At 47.8% G+C, this 19,305-nt stretch overlaps 1 protein-coding gene across 1 annotated transcript in view; it reads right to left on the reverse strand.

Annotated features, from left to right (window-relative positions):
* The window catches only part of LOC137331248 (diacylglycerol kinase theta), a 168,239-nt gene that overhangs the window by 18,276 nt on the left and 130,658 nt on the right, over positions 1-19,305 (reverse strand). The window contains exons 20-22 of the mRNA XM_067994908.1: positions 11,309-11,455; positions 8,000-8,111; positions 5,569-5,721 (exon numbers count right to left, since the gene is read on the reverse strand). Coding sequence (XP_067851009.1) covers positions 5,569-5,721; positions 8,000-8,111; positions 11,309-11,455 — 412 coding nt within the window. The remainder of the gene's footprint in view (positions 1-5,568; positions 5,722-7,999; positions 8,112-11,308; positions 11,456-19,305) is intronic.

The following is a 19,305-nucleotide window of genomic DNA, read 5'->3' on the forward strand; positions in this document are numbered from 1 at the left end:
TTCTGTTTTAAATTTATCTAATGATGTAGCTTCCACAGCTTCCTGGGGCAGCAAATTCCACAGACCTACCACCCTCTGAGTGAAGAAGTTTCTCCTCATCTCAGTTTTGAAAGAGCAGCCCCTTATTCTAAGATTATGCCCCCTAGTTCTAGTTTCACCCATCTTTGGGAACATCCTCACCGCATCCACCCGATCAAGCCCCTTCACAATCTTATATGTTTCAATAAGATCGCCTCTCATTCTTCTGAACTCCAATGAGTAGAGTCCCAATCTACTCAACCTCTCCTCATATGTCCACCCCCTCATTTCTTGTGTGTTCAGGACAGCTTTCTGCAACAATATGTCCTAGAATCAACAAGGGGGTAGGCCATATTAGATTTAATAATGAACAATTAGCCAGATTTAGTTAACAGCCTAACAGTGCGTGAACATTTATCTAATAGTGATAACAATATGATCAAGTTCAACGTTGTGTTTGAAAGGGAGAACATAAGAACATAAGAAATAGGAGCAGGAGTAGGCCACATGGCCCCTCGAGCCTGCTCCTCCATTCAATCAGATCATGGCTGATCTTCGACCTCAACTCCACTTTCTCGCCCGATCCCCATATCCCTTGATTCCCCTAGAGTCCAAAAATCTATCTATGTCAGCCTTGAATATAATGGAGAAACCCGTAACAGCTACTAAGATTCTAAATTTAGGTTCAATGTGATGAGACAGAGATTGTCCACAGTAAACTAGGCAAATCTGCTAATGGCTAAATGGCCGACTCCTGTTCCTATTCAACCATCTTCAGCCAGAAGTGCCAAGTGGATGATCCATCTCGGCCTCCTCCCGATATCCCCACCATCACAGAAGCCAGTCTTCAGACAATTCGATTCACTCCACGTGATATCAAGAAACAGCTGAGTGCACTGGATACAGCAAAGGCTATGGGCCCCGACAACATCCTGGCTGTAATGCTGAAGACTTGTGCTCCAGAACTAGCAGCACCTCTAGCCAAGCTGTTCCAGTACAGCTACAACACTGGCATCTACCCGACAATGTGGAAAATTGCCCAGGTATGTCCTGTCCACAAAAAGCAGGACAAATCCGATCTGGCCAATTACCGCCCCATCAGTCCACTCTCAATCATCAGCAAAATGATGGAATGTGTCATCGACAGTGCTATCAAGCGGCACTTACTCACCAATAACCTGCTCACCGATGCTCAGTTTGGGTTCCGCCAGGACCACTCGGCTCCAGACCTCATTACAGCATTGGTCCATACATGGGCAAAAGAGCTGAATTCCAGAGGTGAGGTGAGAGTGACTGCCCTTGACATCAAGGCAGCATTTGACCGAGTGTGGCACCAAGGAGCCCTAGTAAAATTGAAGTCAATGGGAATCAGGGGGAAAACTCTCCAGTGGCTGGAGTCATACCTAGCACAAAGGAAGATGGTAGTGGTTGTTGGAGGCCAATCATCTCAGCCCCAGGAAATTGCTGCAGGAGTTCCTCAGGGCAGTGTCCCAGGCCCAACCGTCTTCAGCTGCTTCATCAATGACCTTCCCTCCATCATAAGGTCAGAAATGAGTATATTCGCTGATGATTGCACAGTGTTCAGTTCCATTCGCAATCCCTCAGATAATGAAGCAGCCCATGCCCGCATGCAGCAAGACCTGGACAACATCTAGGCTTGGGCTGATAAGTGGCAAGTAACATTCGCCCAGACAAGTGCCAGGCAATAACCACCTCCAACAAGAGAGAGTGTAATCACCTCCCCTTGACATTCAACAGCATTACCATCGCCGAATCCCCCACCATCAACATCCTCGGGGTCACCGTTGACCAAAAACTTAACTGGACCAGCCACATAAATACTGTGGCTACAAAAGCAGGTCAGAGGCTGGGTATTCTGCGGCGAGTGACTCACCTCCTGACTCCCCAAAGCCTTTCCACCATCTACAAGGTGAGTGTGATGGAATACTCTCCACTTGCCTGGATGAGTACTGCTCCACTAACACTCAAGAAGCTCGACACCATCCAGGACAAAGCAGCCCGCTTGATTGGTACCCCATCCACCACCCTAAACATTCACTCCCTTCACCACCGGCGCACTGTGGCTGCAGTGTGTACCATCCACAGGATGCACTGCAGCAACTCGCCAAGGCTTCTTCGACAGCACCTCCCAAACCCGCAACCTCTACCACCTAGAAGGACAAGGGCAGCAGGCACATGGGAACAACATCACCTGCACGTTCCCCTCCAAGTCACACACCATCCCGACTTGGAAATATATCACCGTTCCTTCGTCATCGCTGGGTCAAAATCCTGGAACTCCCTTCCTAACAGCACTGTGGGAGAACCTTCACCACACGGACTGCAGCGGTTCAAGGCGGCAGCTCACCACCACCTTCTCAAGGGCAATTAGGGATGGGCAATAAATGCTGGCCTTGCCTACATCCCACGAATGAATAAAAATTTTAAAAAATCTTACAAATGCATGCTGTTGACACCCAGCTCTACCTCACGACCACCTCCCTCAACCCCCCCCACTATCTTTTATTTGTCACATTGCTTGTCCGACATCCAGTACTGGATGAGCAAAAATTTCCTCCAACTAAATATTGGGAAGACCGAAGCCATTGTCTTTGGTCCCCACCTCAAACTGGTCACCGACTCCATCCCTCTCCCTGGCTACTGTCTGAGGCTGAACCAGACTCTTTGCAACCTTGGTGTCCTATTTGACCCTGAGATAAGCTTCTGACCACATATCCTCTCCATCACCAAGACCGCCTACTTCCACCTCCGTAACATCGCCTGTCTCCGCCCCTGCCTCAACTCATCTGCTGCTGAAACCCTCATCCATGCTTTTGTTATCTCCAGATTGGACTATTTCAATGCTCTCCTGGCCGGCCTCCCTTCTTCATCCTCCATTAACTTGAGCGCATCCAAAACTCTGCTGCCCGTATCCTAACTCGCACGAAGTCCTGTTCTCCCATCACCCCTGTGCTCGCTGACTTACATTGGCTCCCAGTCCAGAAACGCCTCGATTTCAAAATCCTCATCCTTGATTTCAAATCCCTCCATGGCCAGTCCCCTCCTTATCTCTGTAACCTCCTCCAGCCCTACAACCCTCCGTGATCTCTGCACTCCTCTAATTCTTGCCTCTTGCGCATCCCCAATTTTATTCACCTCACCATTGGCGGCCATGCCTTCAGCTGCCTAGGCCCTAAGCTCTGGAATTCCCTCCCTAAACCTCCCCGCCTCTCCCTCCTTCTTTAAGATGCTTCTTAAAACCTACCTCTTTGACCGAGATTTTGGTCATCTGTCCTAATATCTCCTTATGTGGCTCGGTGTCAAATTTTGTTTGATTATCGCTCCTGTGAAGCACCTTGGGACGTTTTACTATGTTAAAGGTGCTATATAAATGCAAGTTGTTGTTGTTGCTCTGCTCTGTGAGCTGAGAGCCCACCATATTACAGCGACAGGTTACTTAAATATTTGCCTGCACTCCCGGAACTTGGTGTAATATGGGAGTTCCTGAGGAGTCACGAAGCAGAACCTCGGAGCGCCTGCACCACAGGAGGAGGAGAGGGAGGGAGGAGGAGAGAGGGAGTGGAAGGGTGGAGGAGGGGGGGTGGGAAATGGGGGAGGGAGGGAGGGACAATGGCAAAAGTTGAGAACTTCAGCTTCAAACAGAGAGAAGAGAGTCTGGGGAACCCGAGGGAAGAGTGAGGGCCGCTCAGGAAAACAAGTTATACTTTATTTTATTTGGCCAATGTGTAGATGCTCCACTCACATGTAAGAAATAGTCATATGGGGAGACTTACTAATAGTTTGTGCGCAGGATCCCAGTATCTTTAGTGCTGACTGGACTCAGGCCTGTGTGCCCAATACTACGATATTGCTCACTACACAATGTGTCTCCATCTCCCTGTAACTGCACTCTTATCACTTGGCTGCTTCTCTCAGTCTTTTTGTGTGTCTTCTCTTTTTACTTCCTCCCTCTTATTCTCTTTTTCTTTGTACAGCTCTCACAAACTTTCTCTTGACTCTGCGTCTCTCTATTTGTCTCCAGCTATTCTCATTTACTATTTGCTCTTTCTTCTCTATATCGGCCACTCTCTGTCTTCCTCAGACACACTTGGTCGCTCTCTCGCCCCCCTCTCGTCCGCCCTCGGTCGCTGCCTCCCCCGCCCTCGGTATGTCTAATGCAGAATTATTTGCCCCTGATACTTTGCATGTGATGCTCTGACGGTATGAGGTACAACGTTACCCCTGCCCACAGAGGCAAGACAAACACTGTCCTTGTCCATGTGTATAAATCTTTCCATGGCCCCGCCCTACCAACCTCTGCGATCTCCCCAGCCATGTATTCCCTCCCGAACGCTCTATTCCTCCAACTCTGACCGTCTGAGTGTCTCCTTCCCTTTACCCCACCATTGGCGGCCATGCCTTCAGCTGCCTAGGCCCCACTTTCTGGAACTCCCTCCCTAAACCTCTCTGCTTCTGCACATCTCTCCCCACCTCAAAAAACCTCCTCAAAATACTTCTCTTTACCAGCTTTTGGTCATTCTGCATAATCTCTTTCTGGCTCCGTTTTCATTACACCAATGTGTGAGGTTCCTTCAGATGGTTTTTACGTTTGTTGTATAGCTATTTGCATCAAGGCTTTACTTGGTTATATCTAAAAAAAAATTTTTTTTTTTTAAAAATGAGTGCATTTTTCAACCCTTTTTTGCTGAGCTTTTTCCAACTTCAGTTCAGGTAAATTCTTTTAATAGGAGAGATCGATAGATGCGATCTGAGGAATGTGTCACTATAGCTAAAGTACGAAACACAACACAGCGATACCAAGGTTCTGGGATTGAGCAGATTCAGCAAGATGAACAGGATTACGATGATTGTCCAGGTCACAAGCCCATGTCCAAGTCAAAAAACACTCCCTGCTTCATTGACACAAATTTGGAAAAATGATATGAGATTAAATTATGAGGGGTTTTGATAGAGTACATAGGGAGAAATTGTTTCCAATGGCAGGAGAAATAAGCCAGAGGGGAGATGAGGATAATTTGTTTTACGCAGTGAGTTGTTCTGATCTGGAATGCGCTGCCTGAAAGGGCGGTGGAAGCAGATTCAATAATAACTTTCAAAAAGGAATTGGATAAATACTTGAAAAGGAAAAATTTGCAGGGCTACAGGGAAAGAGCGGGGTGGGGGGGGCAGGGGTGGGACTAATTGGATAGCTCTTTCAAAGAGCCGGCACAGGCACAATGGGCCGAACGGCCTCCTTCTGTGCTGCACAGTCTATGATTTAGGACAGGGAGCAGGAGAACCTTTTTTTTTAAACACAATTGCAACGGCTAAATTCTTTGGCCAGTTTTCCATCCTTGTTACAATCTACAGACTTTGAAAATCCAAGCTTAAATTGCCTACATCATTTCCAGATTTACCTGGAATTCCTTCCACTCTTTTAAATCATGTTCATATTCTGAAATTTGGACCTTCACCTAGGTTTCTCAAAAAAAATGCATTATATTACTCAATGCTCCTTTATTCTCTAAATCATGTCTTATATCTACTTACCTTTGGGCCAGCAGCAGATATGATGATATGTCCTGGTGCCTGAATCCACGGTTCCCCATCGACTTGCACAGGAATTGACTTGAGGAGTGTGAGATGGAAATACATCCCCTGCGCAATACGGATCCCCGAACGTAACCCACCTTGCACCTGGCCCTAAACATTCAGAAGACACACCGTTAATGTATAAAAACATACAGGGCTATTTCCTGTATCCATTGGCTGTGAACAGGTGGAAATCCAAACTAATGGGCTCACGACCAATAGCTACTGATTAAAAGCATTTCAAATACACATTTTCTCAGCAGTTTTTGACATTTAGTATTTTCTTGCTGTCAGAGATGTAACACAACAGAAATATATAAATCTGTTGTGTTATCAGGCTACCCGACATGCTTCAAGGGAAGAATCAGCACAGAACCACAGGTAAGTAAATTGGAGATCTGTGCAGGCAGGTGACCAGAAATCAGCTCTCCTCCTAGGGTCATGTATTTGCTTCTAATTTTTCTCCACATTCTGTAGACTTCAGAAAGAAATGGACTCTGATCATAACTGAACTGCCTGTTTTGGGACAAGCTGCTGTAAATGAGCCACCTCTTTAAGGCTGACCCTTGACTAAAGATTCCCACCTTGAAAGCAAGATAATTTATATACTTTAACTATCATTTCTAAAGTGTCTTCTGAACTATTTGTGAGGTACACTAAACCAATAAGTTCTAAATATAAGTAAATAATGCAGGAGGATGTTATAAGAAAGAGAAAGAACTTGCATTTCTATGGTGCCTTATCAGGTCCTTAGGTTGTCTCAAGCTATGTATGATATCGCACAAATGATCGAAGGGCTCTCAAATGCCACGTTTAAAAGGATCAGGCAGCTTCTACTGGTTTGGGTCTGAATCTATGTGCTTGACCTGATAGTGAAGAAGAATGAAGTATTACCTTTCCTAAAGGTTTGGGTTGGTGGTGCGGGGGTGGGGGTGGGTCGGGAGTGGGGGGGTGCGGGGGGGCCGGGGGGGTGGGGGCAAGGTTTGGGTTGGGGGTGCGGGGGTGGTGCGGGGGCGGGGGCAAGGGCAAGGTTTGGGTTGGGGGTGCGGGGGTGGGGGTGGGTCGGGAGTGGGGGGGTGCGAGGGGTGCGGGGGGGCCGGGGGGGGCAAGGTTTGGGTTGGTGGTGCGGGGGTGCGGGCGGGAGTGGGGGGGTGCGGGGGTGGGCCGGGGGGCAAGGTTTGGGTTGGTGGTGCGGGTGGGGAGGGGAGGGGTGGGCCGGGGGGGGGGGGGGTGGGGGCAAGGTTTGGGTTGGGGGTGCGGGGGCGGGGGCAAGGTTTGGGTTGGTAGTGCGGGGGTGGGGGGCGGGGGTGGTGCGGGGGCGGGGGCAAGGTTTGGGTTGGTAGTGCGGGGGTGGGGGGCGGGGGCTGGGGGGGGGCAGGGGGCAAGGTTTGGGTTGGGGGTGCGGGCGGGGGTGGGGGCGTGCAGGGGTGGGGGGGTGCGGGGGTGGGCCAGGGGCAAGGTTTGGGTTGGTAGTGCGGGGGTGGGGGGCGGGGGCTGGGGGCAAGGTTTGGGTTGGGGGTGCGGGCGGGGGTGGGGGCGTGCGGGGGGGGGGGGGCAAGGTTTGGGTTGGGGGTGCTGGGGTGGTGCGGGGGCGGGGGTGGGTCGGGGGCGGGGGTGGGTCGGGAGTGGGGGGGCCGGGGGGTGGGGGTGGGGGCAAGGTTTGGGTTGGGGGTGCGGGGGCAGGGGCAAGGTTTGGGTTGGGGGTGCGGGGGTGGTGCGGGGGCGGGGGCAAGGTTTGGGTTGGGGGTGGGTCGGGAGTGGGGGGGGTGCAAGGGGTGCGGGGGGGGGGCAAGGTTTGGGTTGGTGGTGCGGGTGGGGAGGGGAGGGGTGGGCCGGGGGAGGGGGTAGGGGCAAGGTTTGGGTTGGTAGTGCGGGGGTGGGGGGGGGCCGGGGGCAAGGTTGGGGTTGGGGGTGCGGGCGGGGGTGGGGGCGTGCGGGGGCATGGGGGGGGGGCAAGGTTTGGGTTGGGGGTGCGGGGGGAGAAACTAGAACACAAAAAATAGTCGTACCTGTATTCTTGGGCCTGTGATTAGCACGAGTCCAGGGGCAGGTGACAGAGACACGTGCTGAGCAGAGCCAATGTGCGGACGGATAAGTGAGGTTGCAGGCAGGTTGGGAACACCCCTCCTGGAGGCGCAGGTCAAGCTCGAGACTTTCACCCCTTTATCCTGACCCTTGCCCCAGGGGAATTGGGCATTTCTCAAGGGCAAGGGACAAGAAAATCAGCATTAGAGAGTTTCAAATTCGACTCCTCGGGATAGATTTCTGACAATTCCAAGCATTTATCTTTGGACAAGTACAAGTAGATGCCTTTTCTCAGATAGTTATTTTGCACTTTAATAGAATTTCTATAACTATCCATCACCACAATGAAAGGTCTCGTATTTACCATATGAACCACACCAGTAACCCCAACAACTTCTAGCATCCCATCGTCAATCTGGGGTTTGTCGAAACGACTGTCATTGTCTGATCCCCACAGATCTGCTCCAGATCCCCAGCTGTAAATGATCACACAAACAAACAGTTAACACCATCCAATTACTGAAATAAAACACATCTGTCATAGTTTTTATGTGTAAACATAATGGACTTAATATGTATGGCCCTTTCAGATCACAAAGATCCAAAAGAAATGCTATTCTGTTTCTGGAAACACATCTTTGCACAAAATACTCAAAATTTACCCCAAATGTATTCTGCCTTTAGCCTAATGTAAAGCGTGCCTGCACTGTGGTGATATTCCTTTTGAATAGTCGGCTTTTCAAATATTTTATGGCTAGCTCCTCGCAGCTGTTGTTATTGTCTGAATCCTTAGTGCAAAGAATGAACTAAAATTGGAGTTTCAAGCAGAAATATTTTTCACTGCAGCAGATTCATTTTAAATTTATGAAATGCTGGAGACTCCTCTTAGGTAGAATGCAGGACTACATTCATGCAGTTTGGGCCACTGCAGTTATTTACAAGACAGACATATAACACTGCATTGCACTGTAACTAAACCCAGATTACTTTTACTGTGCAAGGGCACTATAAGGTCATAGCCTGGCTCAGTCATACTAAAGCACTGCCATGACTTAGGAGAAATTATTTTTAATTCTTGCTTAAAGTATCTGCAAAATACTGTTCAATGGAAGTGAGCAGAAGGAACACTAGGAATAATTTTATGAAACTATGCGCCTGATACAAAGTCTGGCCACTGGGAGGACATATGGAGAATTCAGGCGTAAGCATTTCGTGACTTTCTTTCAAAATAATGGAATAAAAAATATAGAGGCAATTAAAGTAAGTTAACAGCAGGATGATTTAATGAGCGTGAAGTCTCTCATTCCAGCACCAAGTGGGAACAATCACTATGACTGTTAGCTAGAGTGTGATGTAATTACTGAGCTGGATCAGTTGAGATTGTTAAAGAGACAGGGAGTTCGCTGTACATTCATCTTTCAAGCAATAGCATCACAAATATTTAATAATTTGGGCACCTGCTCAATTGGGAATGAAGACCAGGAAGCTGCCAGGTTTGATGCCGTCTCTGGCACTGCCCCCATATCTAAGGAGGATTGAAAGATTGTGGCCACCCTTACTTCCCTCAGTAATCTAGGATGCATCGCATCCGGACCAGGTGACTTATCCACTTTGAGCGCTGCAAATTTTTTTAAAGTACCTCCTCTTTATCTATTTTTATCTTATCCAATATCGTTACTACCTCCTGCTTTACTGCTACAATGGCAGCATCCTCTTCTCTAGTGAAGACGGATGCAAAGTATTCATTTAGTACCTCAGCCGTGCTCTCTGCCTCCACAAGAAGATCTCCTTTTTAGTTCCTAATCGGCCCCACGCTTCCTTTGACTACCCGTTTACACCTTATACGTTTATAAAAGACCTTTGGGTTCGCTATTATGTTACCCGCTAATCTATTCTCATTCACTCTCTCTGCCCTTCTTATTTTCTTTTTCAGTTCTCCCCTGTACTTTTTGTATTCAGCTTGGTTCTCTACTATATTATGAACCTGATCTTTATCATAAGCCTCCTTTTTCTGTTTCTGGGGGAGTGGGACTAGCTGGATTGCTCTTGCAAAGAGCTGGCCAGGTTCGATGGGCCAAATGGCCTCCTTCTGTGCTGTAACCATTCTATGATTTATTTTAATCACTATACCTTTGGTCATCCAGGGAGCTCTAGCTTTGGATGCCCTTCCTTTTCCTCTCGTGGGACTGTGTCTACTCTGTACCCGGACTATCTTCCCTGTGAAAGCCTCCCATTGCTCATTTACTGTTTTACCTGCCAATCTTTGATTCCAATCCACCGAGGCATGATCGCTTTTTAACTCACTGAAATTAGCCCTCCTCCAGTTGAGTATTTTCACATTTGATTTTTCCTTGTCCTTTTCCATAACTATTCTAAACCTAATGATATTGTGATCGCTGTTTCCCAAATGCACCCCCAATGAAACATGCTCCACTTGCCCCACTTCATTCCCCAGAGCTAGATCCAGCACTGCTTCCTTCCTCTTGAGCTGGAAACACACTGATCAAGAAAGTTCTCTTATAAACATTTCAGAAATTCCTCCCCCTCTTTGCCTTTTACACTATTACTGTCCCAGTCTATATTGGCATAATTGAAGTTCCCCATTATCACTACTTTAAAGTTCTTGCATCTTTCTGTAATTTGCCTGCAAATTTGCTCCTCTATCTCCTTCCCACTATTTGGTGGCCTATAGAATACACCCAGCCACGTAACAGCTCCTCTTTTGTTCCTTAATTCTAATCAAATAGATTCTGTCTTTGAATCTTCAAGTACATCATCCCTTTCTAGTGCTGTAACAGTGTCTTTTCATCAATACTGCCACTCACGCTCTTTTCTTCCCGATCTTTTCTGATTATGTTGTAGCCAGGAATATTAAGTGTCCAATCCTCTCTTTCTTTGAACCAGGTTATTGCCACTATATCATAATCCCATGTGGCAATTTGAACCTGCAGATCACCAACCTTATTTACCACGGTCCTTGCATTTACACACATGCACTCCAATCTCATCTTAGACTGCCTCGCATTTCCACCCTGTCTGATTCCTATTTCTGAACTATTTTTGTTTTAACATTGTACGTCTCTCCCAGTCCTCTGTGCACCTTGTTTCTCCTCTCTAATGCTTCACTCTGGTGCCCCTCCCCCTCAGCACCAATGAAACTCCGCGCGGGTTCATTGGACCAGCTCTGTCAAGGTGCAACCCGTCCATCTTGAACAGATCCCTCCTGCCCCACTACTGGTCCCAATGTCCCAGGAAACTGAAGCCTTTCCTCCCCCACCATTTCTCCAGCTACGTGTTAACCTGTCTGATATGAGGTCGGAAGCTTAGCTCAGGGTCAAACAGGACACTGAGCTTGCGAACAGTCTGTTTCAACCTGAGACGGTGGCCAGGGAGGGGGATGGTTACGATAGCTAGGGAACGGAGTTTGTGGCAGGGGTCAAAGACAATGGCTTCAGTCTTCCCAATGTTTAATTGGACAAAATCAGAGGCAGTGGAGGACTCTGGGCAGTTGTAGGATTGGAGGAAGTTATAGAGATACTTAAACATGAAACAAGTTGGAAAATCTAGTCCAATTTCAATGTCCTTAATTAGACCTGAAAGGAGAAGAGAAGAATGGTGCAAGATAACATCGCAGTAGGAAAATGAGAAACCAGCCTTGTTTCTAAATGTTTACCTGGGAATGTTAAGAAAGATGAGGCCTTCAATATTTGGAAGTTCCACTTCATGATCATCCACCTGAAGCTTTAAATCGTTGTGCAGATACCGTGTGTGGCTAATCTTCTGCAAACCAACTTTTACATAAACTCCTTTGTTATGAAATCTGAAGTGAAAAATAAGACATATTTGTCAGTAAATATACACTTTGAAGGAAATCTAATATATTTACTGTGATTGAGTGAATCATTTTAATTATGTTTGTAGTTTCACATTATATTACGGTGATTGTGTCCCCCAATCAGCCTGCTACAAACTACTTGTTGAGAGAGAGTTAATCAACCGACCAATCACTGGTCACTGTCAGATCACCAGGAACTGCAACTGTTGTTTTTTAATATAGTTTTTCACAACATTCCAGTAAGCTCAGACTGGCACGGGGGGGGGGTGGACCGGGGCACGTGGGGGGGGGGGGGGGGAGTAGACCGGGGCACGCGGGGGAGGGGTGGACCGGGGCACGCGGGGGGGGGGGGGGGGGGGGGGTAGACCGGGGCACGCGGGGGGGGGGGGGGGGGGGGGGGGGGACCGGGGCACGCGGGGGGGGGGGGGGGGGGGGTAGACCGGGGCACGCGGGGGAGGGTGGACCGGGGCATGCGGGGGGGGGGGGGGGGGGGGGGTAGACCGGGGCACGCGGGGGGGGGGGGGGGGGTAGAAGACCGGGGCACGCGGGGGGGGGGGGGTAGACCGGGGCACGCGGGGGGCAGAATCATAGAATCACATAAAAGTTACAGCACGGAAGGAGGCCATTCGGCCCATCGAGTCCACGCCGGCTCTATGCGCGATCAATCCAGCTAGTCCCACTCTCCTGCCCTTTCCCCGCAGCCCTGCACATTTTTTCCTTTCAAGTATTTATCCAGTTTCCTGTTGAAGGCCATGATTGAATCTGCCTCCACCACCCCCTCGGGCAGTGCATTCCAGATCCTAACCACTCACTGTGTAAAAAAGTTTTTCCTCATGTCACCTTTGGTTCTTTTGCCAATCACCTTAAATCTATGTCCTCTGGTTCTTGACCCTTCCGCCAATGGGAACAGTTTCTCTCTATCTACTCGGTCTAGACCCTTCATGATTTTGAGCACTTCTATCAAATCTCCTCTCAACCTTCTCTGTTCCAAGGAGAACAATCTCAGCTTCTCCAGTCTATCCACGTAACTGAAGTCCTTCATCCCTGGAACCATTCCAGTAAATCTCTTCTGCACCCTCTCTAAGGCCCTCACATCTTTCTTCAAGTGCGGTGCCCAGAACTGCACACAATACTCCAGTTGAAGCCGAACTTACCTAGCACAAAGGAAGATAGTAGTGGTTGTTGGAGGCCAATTATCTCAGCCCCAGGACATTGCTCTCAAAGTTTTATCTGGTAAAGCGAATGATTAGAGGTCTGGGGCCGAAACGATCTCAGCCTATTCTCAAACTTTAAATGGGGAAGAAGCCCGACTCGCTGGCTTGGAGCCGGGCGTGGAATGCAAGTGCCTGGTGGGCCACTTTTGGTAGCTACATCATTAAATAAATAAATTTAAAACAGAAATAGACAGTTTCCTAGAAGTAAAGGGAATTAGGGGTTACGGGGACAGAGCAGGAAATTGGACATGAAGCTGAGTTCGGATCGGTCAATGCCCTGTGGGTGGCGGAGAGGGCCCAGGGACTGAGTGTCCGGGTCCTGCTCCTACTTCTTGTGTTCTTTAGATTTGAGGTTAGGATCAGATCAGCCATGATCTTATTGAATGGCGGAGCAGGCTCGAGGGGCCGATTGGCCTACTCCTGCTCCTATTTCTTATGTTCTAAGTTCCTCAGGGCAGTGTCCTTGGCCCAACCATCTTCAGCTGCTCCATCAATGACCTTCCCTCCATAAGGTCAGAAATGGGGATGCTCGCTGATGATTGCACAGTGTTCAGTTCCATTTGCAACCCCTCAGATAATGAAGCAGTCCGTGCCCGCATGCAGCAAGACCTGGACAACATCCAGGCTTGGGCTGATATGTGGTGGGAATGTTACTTGCCACTTAAATGCCAGGCAATGACCATCTCCAACAAGAGAGTGTCCAACCACCTCCCCTTGACATTCAACGGCATTACCATCGCCGAGTCCCCCACCATCAACATTCTGGGGGTCACCGTTGACCAGAAACTTAACTGGACCAGCCACGTAAATACAGTGGCTACAAGAGCAGGTCAGAGGCTGGGTATTCTGTGGCGAGTGACTCACCTCCTGACTCCCCAAAGCCTTTCCACCATCTACAAGGCACAAGTCAGGAGTGTGATGGAATACTCTCCACTTGCCTGGATGAAGACAGCTCCAACAACACTCAAGAAGCTCAACACCATCCAGGACAAAGCAGCCCTCTTGATTGGTACCCCATCCACCACCCTAAACATTCACTCCCTTCACCACTGGCGCACCGTGGCTGCAGTGTGTACCATCTACAGGATGAACTGCAGCAACTCGCTAAGGCTTCTTCAACAGCACCTCCCAAACCCGCGACCTCTACCACCGAGAAGGACAAGGGCAGCAGGCACATGGGAACAACACCACCTGCACGTTCCCCTCCAAGTCACACTCCATCCTGACTTGGAAATATATCACTTTCCTTCATCATCGCTGGGTCAAAATCCTGGAACTCCCTTCCTAACAGTACTGTGGGAGAACCTTCACATCGACTGCAGCAGTTCAAGAAGGCAGCTCACCACCACCTTCTCAAGGGCAATTAGGGATGGGCAATAAATGCTGGCCTTGCCAGCGACGCCCACATCGCATGACGAATAAAAAAGAACCAGTGTTTTATTAAGGTTCATTATGACTTCCTTGCTTTTGTACTCTATGCCTCTATTTATAATGATGTGGAGATGCCGGTGATGGACTGTCCAGGACCCTGTATACTTTTTAAACCACTTTCCAAATCTGCCCTGCCACCTTCAACAATCCCTCTGCCCCTGTACCCCTTTTAGAATTGTGCCCTCTAGTTTATATTGCCTCTCCTCATTTTTCCTACCGAAATGCATCACCACACATTTTTCTGCGTTAAACTTCATCTGCCACGTGTCCGCCCATGCCACCAGCCTGTCTATATTTGTCTATCACTATCCTCCTCACTCTTCACTACCCTTCCAAGTTTTGTGTCATCCACAAATTTTGAAATTGTTCCCTGTACACCCAAGTCCAAGTCATTAATTTACCTCAAGAAAAGCAGTGGTCCCAGCACCGACCCCTGGGGAACACCATTGTACACCTCCCTCCAGTCCGAAAAACAACCATTCACCACTACTCTCTGTTTCCTGTCATTTAGCCAATTTTATATCCATGTTGCATTTGCCCCCTTTATTCCATGGGCTGCAATCTTAATAGCAAGCCTACCATGTGGCACTTTATCAAACACTTTTTGAAAGTTCATATACACATCAACTACATTGCCCTCATCTACCCTCTCTGTTACCTCATCAAAAAGCTCTATCGAGTTGGTTAAACACAGATTTGCTTATAACAAATGCGTGCTAGTATCCCCGAATCAATCCACACTCGACCAAGAAGCGTATGCACAGGCTTAAGCGCATGAGACAAAAGATTATCATTTCCAAAAGTTTCCCCACCGCTGAGGTTAAACTGACTGGCCTATAATTGCTGGGTTTATCCTTTTTTGAACAAGGGTGTAACATTTGCAATTCTCCAGTCCTCTGGCACCACCCCCGTATCTAAGGCTGTTTGGAAGATTATGGCCAGTACCTCCACAATTTCCCCCCTTACTTCCCTCAGCAACCTAGGATTCATCCTATCCAGACCGGGTGATTTGTCTACTTTAAGTACAGCTAGCCTTTCTGGTACCTCTTCTTTATCAATTTTTCACCCATCCAGTATCTTAACTATATCTTCCTTTACTGAGACTCCGGCAGCATATTCTTCCTTGGTAAAGACCGATGCAAAGTACTCATTTAGTGCCTCAGACTCGCCCACTGCCTCCATGAGTAGATCCCCTTTATGGTCCCTAATCGGCCCCACCCCTCCTCTTATTACCCGTTTACTGTTAACATGTCTGTAGAAGACTTTTGGATTCCCTTTTATGTTGTCTGCTAGTCTATTCTCATACCCTCTCCAGACGGGGCACATGTGGGTTGAGCAGGAAGTAAACTTTGAAGCGTGTAATTAACAGTACAGAAATTGCTTCAGAAAAACAGCACAATTATTTCCCTCTCTTTGTCCAGGTTCATCAGCTCTGACCATAGACAGAGCCATGAACGATTTGTTAGTTCTCAGTTAAAATGATCACTGTGGCATTTAAACAACGGAATTTTCTGAACAAATAACATAAGGCCAGTGTTAAACTAGTTTTTGAAGTAAAATGTCCCAAGGCGCTTCATAGGAGCAATTAGCAAACAAAATTTGACACGAGCCACATAAGGAGATATTAGGACAGGTCAAAGAGGTAGGTTTTAAGGAGTGACTTAAAGGAGGAGAGAGGTAGAGAGGCGGAGAGGTTTAGGGGGTGAATTCCAGAGCTCAGGCCCTAAACAGCTGAAGGCATGGCCGCCAATGGTGGAGCGGGTAAAATCAGGGATGCGCAAGAGGCCAGAATTGGAGCAGCGCAGAGATGTCAGAGGGTTGCAGGGCTGGAGGAGGTTACAGAGATAGGGAGGGGCGGGCCATGGAGGATTTGAAAACAAGGATGAGAATCTTAAAATCGAGGCGTTGCCGGACCGGGAGCCAATTGGGGTCAGTGAGCACAGGGGGCGATGGGTGAATGGGACTTGGTACGAGTTACGATACGGGCAGCAGAGCTTTGGGTGAGCTCAAGTTTACAGAGGGTGGAAGATGGAAGGACGGTCAGGAGAGCATTGGAGTAGTCAAGTCGAGAGGTAACAAAGGCATGGATGAGGGTTTCAGCAGCAGATGAGCCTAGGCAGACGCAGAGATGGGCGATGTTACAGAGGTGGAAGTAGGCGGTCTTGGTGATGGAGCGGATATGTGGTTGGAAGCTCATCTCACGATCAAATAGGACGTCAAGGTTGCAAAATTCATAATCTCATTTCTCAAATGAGTATAAAGGTTACACTATAGGGCAGATTTTCTATTCCTTGCCCAACCCCAGCTTGTATCAGACACACTGCCCAGGATTTTCCCAGTATCCAGTGGACAAGGACCAGCTGGAGCTGCGGGTGGATTCACTGTGGAGCATCCGCGATGCTGAGACGATCGTGGATAGCACGTTCAGTGAGGTGGTCACACCGCAGGTAAGATTACGCAGGCAGAAAGGAAATGGGTGACCGCCAGGCAGAGTAAAAGGACTAGGCAGGTAGAGCAGGAGTCCCCTGGGGCCATCTCCCTCTCAAACAGATATACCGCTTTGGATACTGTTGGGGGAGATGGCTATCAGGGGAAAGCAGCAAGACCCAAGTTCGTGGCACCACAGGTGGCTCTGCTGCACAGAAGGGGAGGAAGAAGAGTGGCAGGGCTATAGTGATAGGGGATTCAATTGTAAGGGGAACAGATAGGCGTTTCTGCGGCCGCAAACGTGACTCCAGGATGGTATGTTGCCTCCCTGGTGCTAGGGTCAAGGATGTCACGGTGCGGCTGCAGGACATTCTGGAGGGGGAAGGTGAACAGCCAGTAGTCGTGGTCCATATTGGTACCAACGACATAGGTAAATAAAAAGGGATGAGATCCTGCAAGGTGAATTTAAGGAGTTAGGAGATAAATTAAAAAGCAGGACTTCAAAGGTAGTGATCTCAGGATTACTACCAGTGCCACGTGCTAGTGAGTATAGGAACAGGAGAATAGACAGGATAACTGCATGGCTGCAGGGATGGTGTAGGAGGGAGGGATTTAGATTCCTGGGACATTGGGACTGGTTCTGGGGAAGGTGGGACCTGTACAAGCGTGACGGGTTACACCCGAGCAGGACCGGGACCAATGTCCTCGCGGGGGTGTTTGCTAGTGCTGTTGGGGAAGGTTTAAACAAGAGTGGCAGCGGGATGGGAACCTGAGCAGGGAGTCAGAAGGGAGTAAAGTTGAGAGCAGCAAGAGAGGGGGAGACCCAGGGGAAATTTACAATACAAATAGTACAAACAGTTGTTCAAGAACAAGTGAAAGGGAAAAGCGTAGAGCAGCAGAAAGAAAGTGTACTTTAGGCACTACAGATAAAGTAAAAACTGGAAGGCGTAAGGCGATTAACCCAGCATCAAAGCTGAAGGTCAGGCTGGGGTGTGTGGCCCAACTAAGAGTTCTATATACAAATGCAGAGTATAAGGAATAAATTAAATGAACTACAGGTTCAAATTCAAATTGGAGGGTATGACATGATAGCTATTACTGAGACATGGCTGCAGGATGGTCAGGATTGGGAACTAAATATACCAGGTTATAAGGTCTACAGGAGAGATAGGGAAAATGGAAGAGGGATGGGAGTACCTTAGTGATTAGAGATGAAATCACTTCAATGATAAAGGAGGATATAACGAGAGGTAAGCAGACAACAGAGACCTTATGGGTTGAATTGAAAAATAGGAAATGATCTAAGACTATAGTGGGAGTTGTGTATAGGACCCCTGGCAGCAGCTCTGAAGTGCTAGATTGTGTAAATGCAGAGATTAGACAAGCGTGTAACAAAGGCATAGTGGTCTTAATGGGGGACTTTAACCTTCACATAGATTGGGGAAAGCAGACTAGCAACTGTCAGAAAGGTAGTGAATTTCTTGAGTGTGTCCGGGATAGTTTTCTACAGCAGTATGTCCGAGAGGCAACAAGGGAGCAAGCCATACTAGATTTAGTAATGAGTAATGAACCAGATTTAGTTAGCGGCTTAACTGTGCGTGAACATCTATCCAATAGTGATCATAACATGATCGAGTTCAACGTAGTGTTTGAAAGGGAAAAAAGTGAGTCAGCTGCTAAGATTCTAGACTTGGGTAAGGCCGACTTCAAAGGGATGAGACAGAGACTGTCCACAGTAAACTGGGCAAATCTGTTAATGGGTAAAACGACTGATGATCAGTGGGAAATGTTTAAAGAAACTTTTAACGTGATACAGAATCGGGTTATACCCCTGAGGGGCAAGAACTCTACCTGCCAAAAAAAACAGCCATGGACAACTAAAGAGGTAAGGGACAGTATTAGACATAAGGAAAGGGCATACAAAAAGGCAAAAAATGGCACAGATCCTGGCAAATGGGAAAGATACAAAGATCAACAAAGGGTCACAAAACATAGTAAGAGCTACAAAAAGAGAGTATGAAAATAAACTTGCAAGGGATATCAAAACCAATACGAAGAACTTTTATCGTTACATTAGGAAAAAGAGGGTGGTCAGGAGCAGTGTTGGCCCCTTAAAAACTGAAAGTGGGGGTATTTCATTGACAATGGGGAAATGGCGGACATGTTGAACAATTACTTTGCGTCAGTATTTAAAGTAGAAAAAGAGGATAGCATGCCGGAAATCCCAAGAAAACTAATATTGAATCAGGGACAGGGACTCGATAAAATTAATATAAGTAAAGCAACAGTAATGAAGAAAATAATAGCACTAAAGAGTCACAAATCCCCAGGACCAGATGGTTTCCATCCCAGGGTTTTAAAGGAAGTAGGTGAGCACATTGCAGATGCCCTAACTATAATCTTTCAAAGTTCTCTAGATTGAGGAACTGTTCCTCTAGATTGGAAAATTGCACATGTCACTCTGCTTTTGAAGAAAGGAGAGAGGGGGAAACCAGGGAATTATAGACCAGTTAGCCTAACATCTGTTATGGGGGAAATGCTGGAGTCTATAATTAAGGATAGGGTGATTGAACACCTCAAGAATTTTCTTTTAATCAGAGAGAGCCAGCATGAATTTGTGAAAGGTAGGTCGTGCCTGACAAACCTGATTGAATTTTTTGAAGAGGTGACTAAAGTAGTGGACAGGGGAATGTCAATGGATGTTATTTATATGGACTTCCAGAAGGCATTTGATTAGGTCCCACATAAGAGACTGTTAGCTAA

This window comes from Heptranchias perlo, chromosome 1 (genome assembly GCF_035084215.1).
Source record: "Heptranchias perlo isolate sHepPer1 chromosome 1, sHepPer1.hap1, whole genome shotgun sequence".
In the NCBI taxonomy this organism is placed as follows: Eukaryota; Metazoa; Chordata; class Chondrichthyes; order Hexanchiformes; family Hexanchidae; genus Heptranchias; species Heptranchias perlo.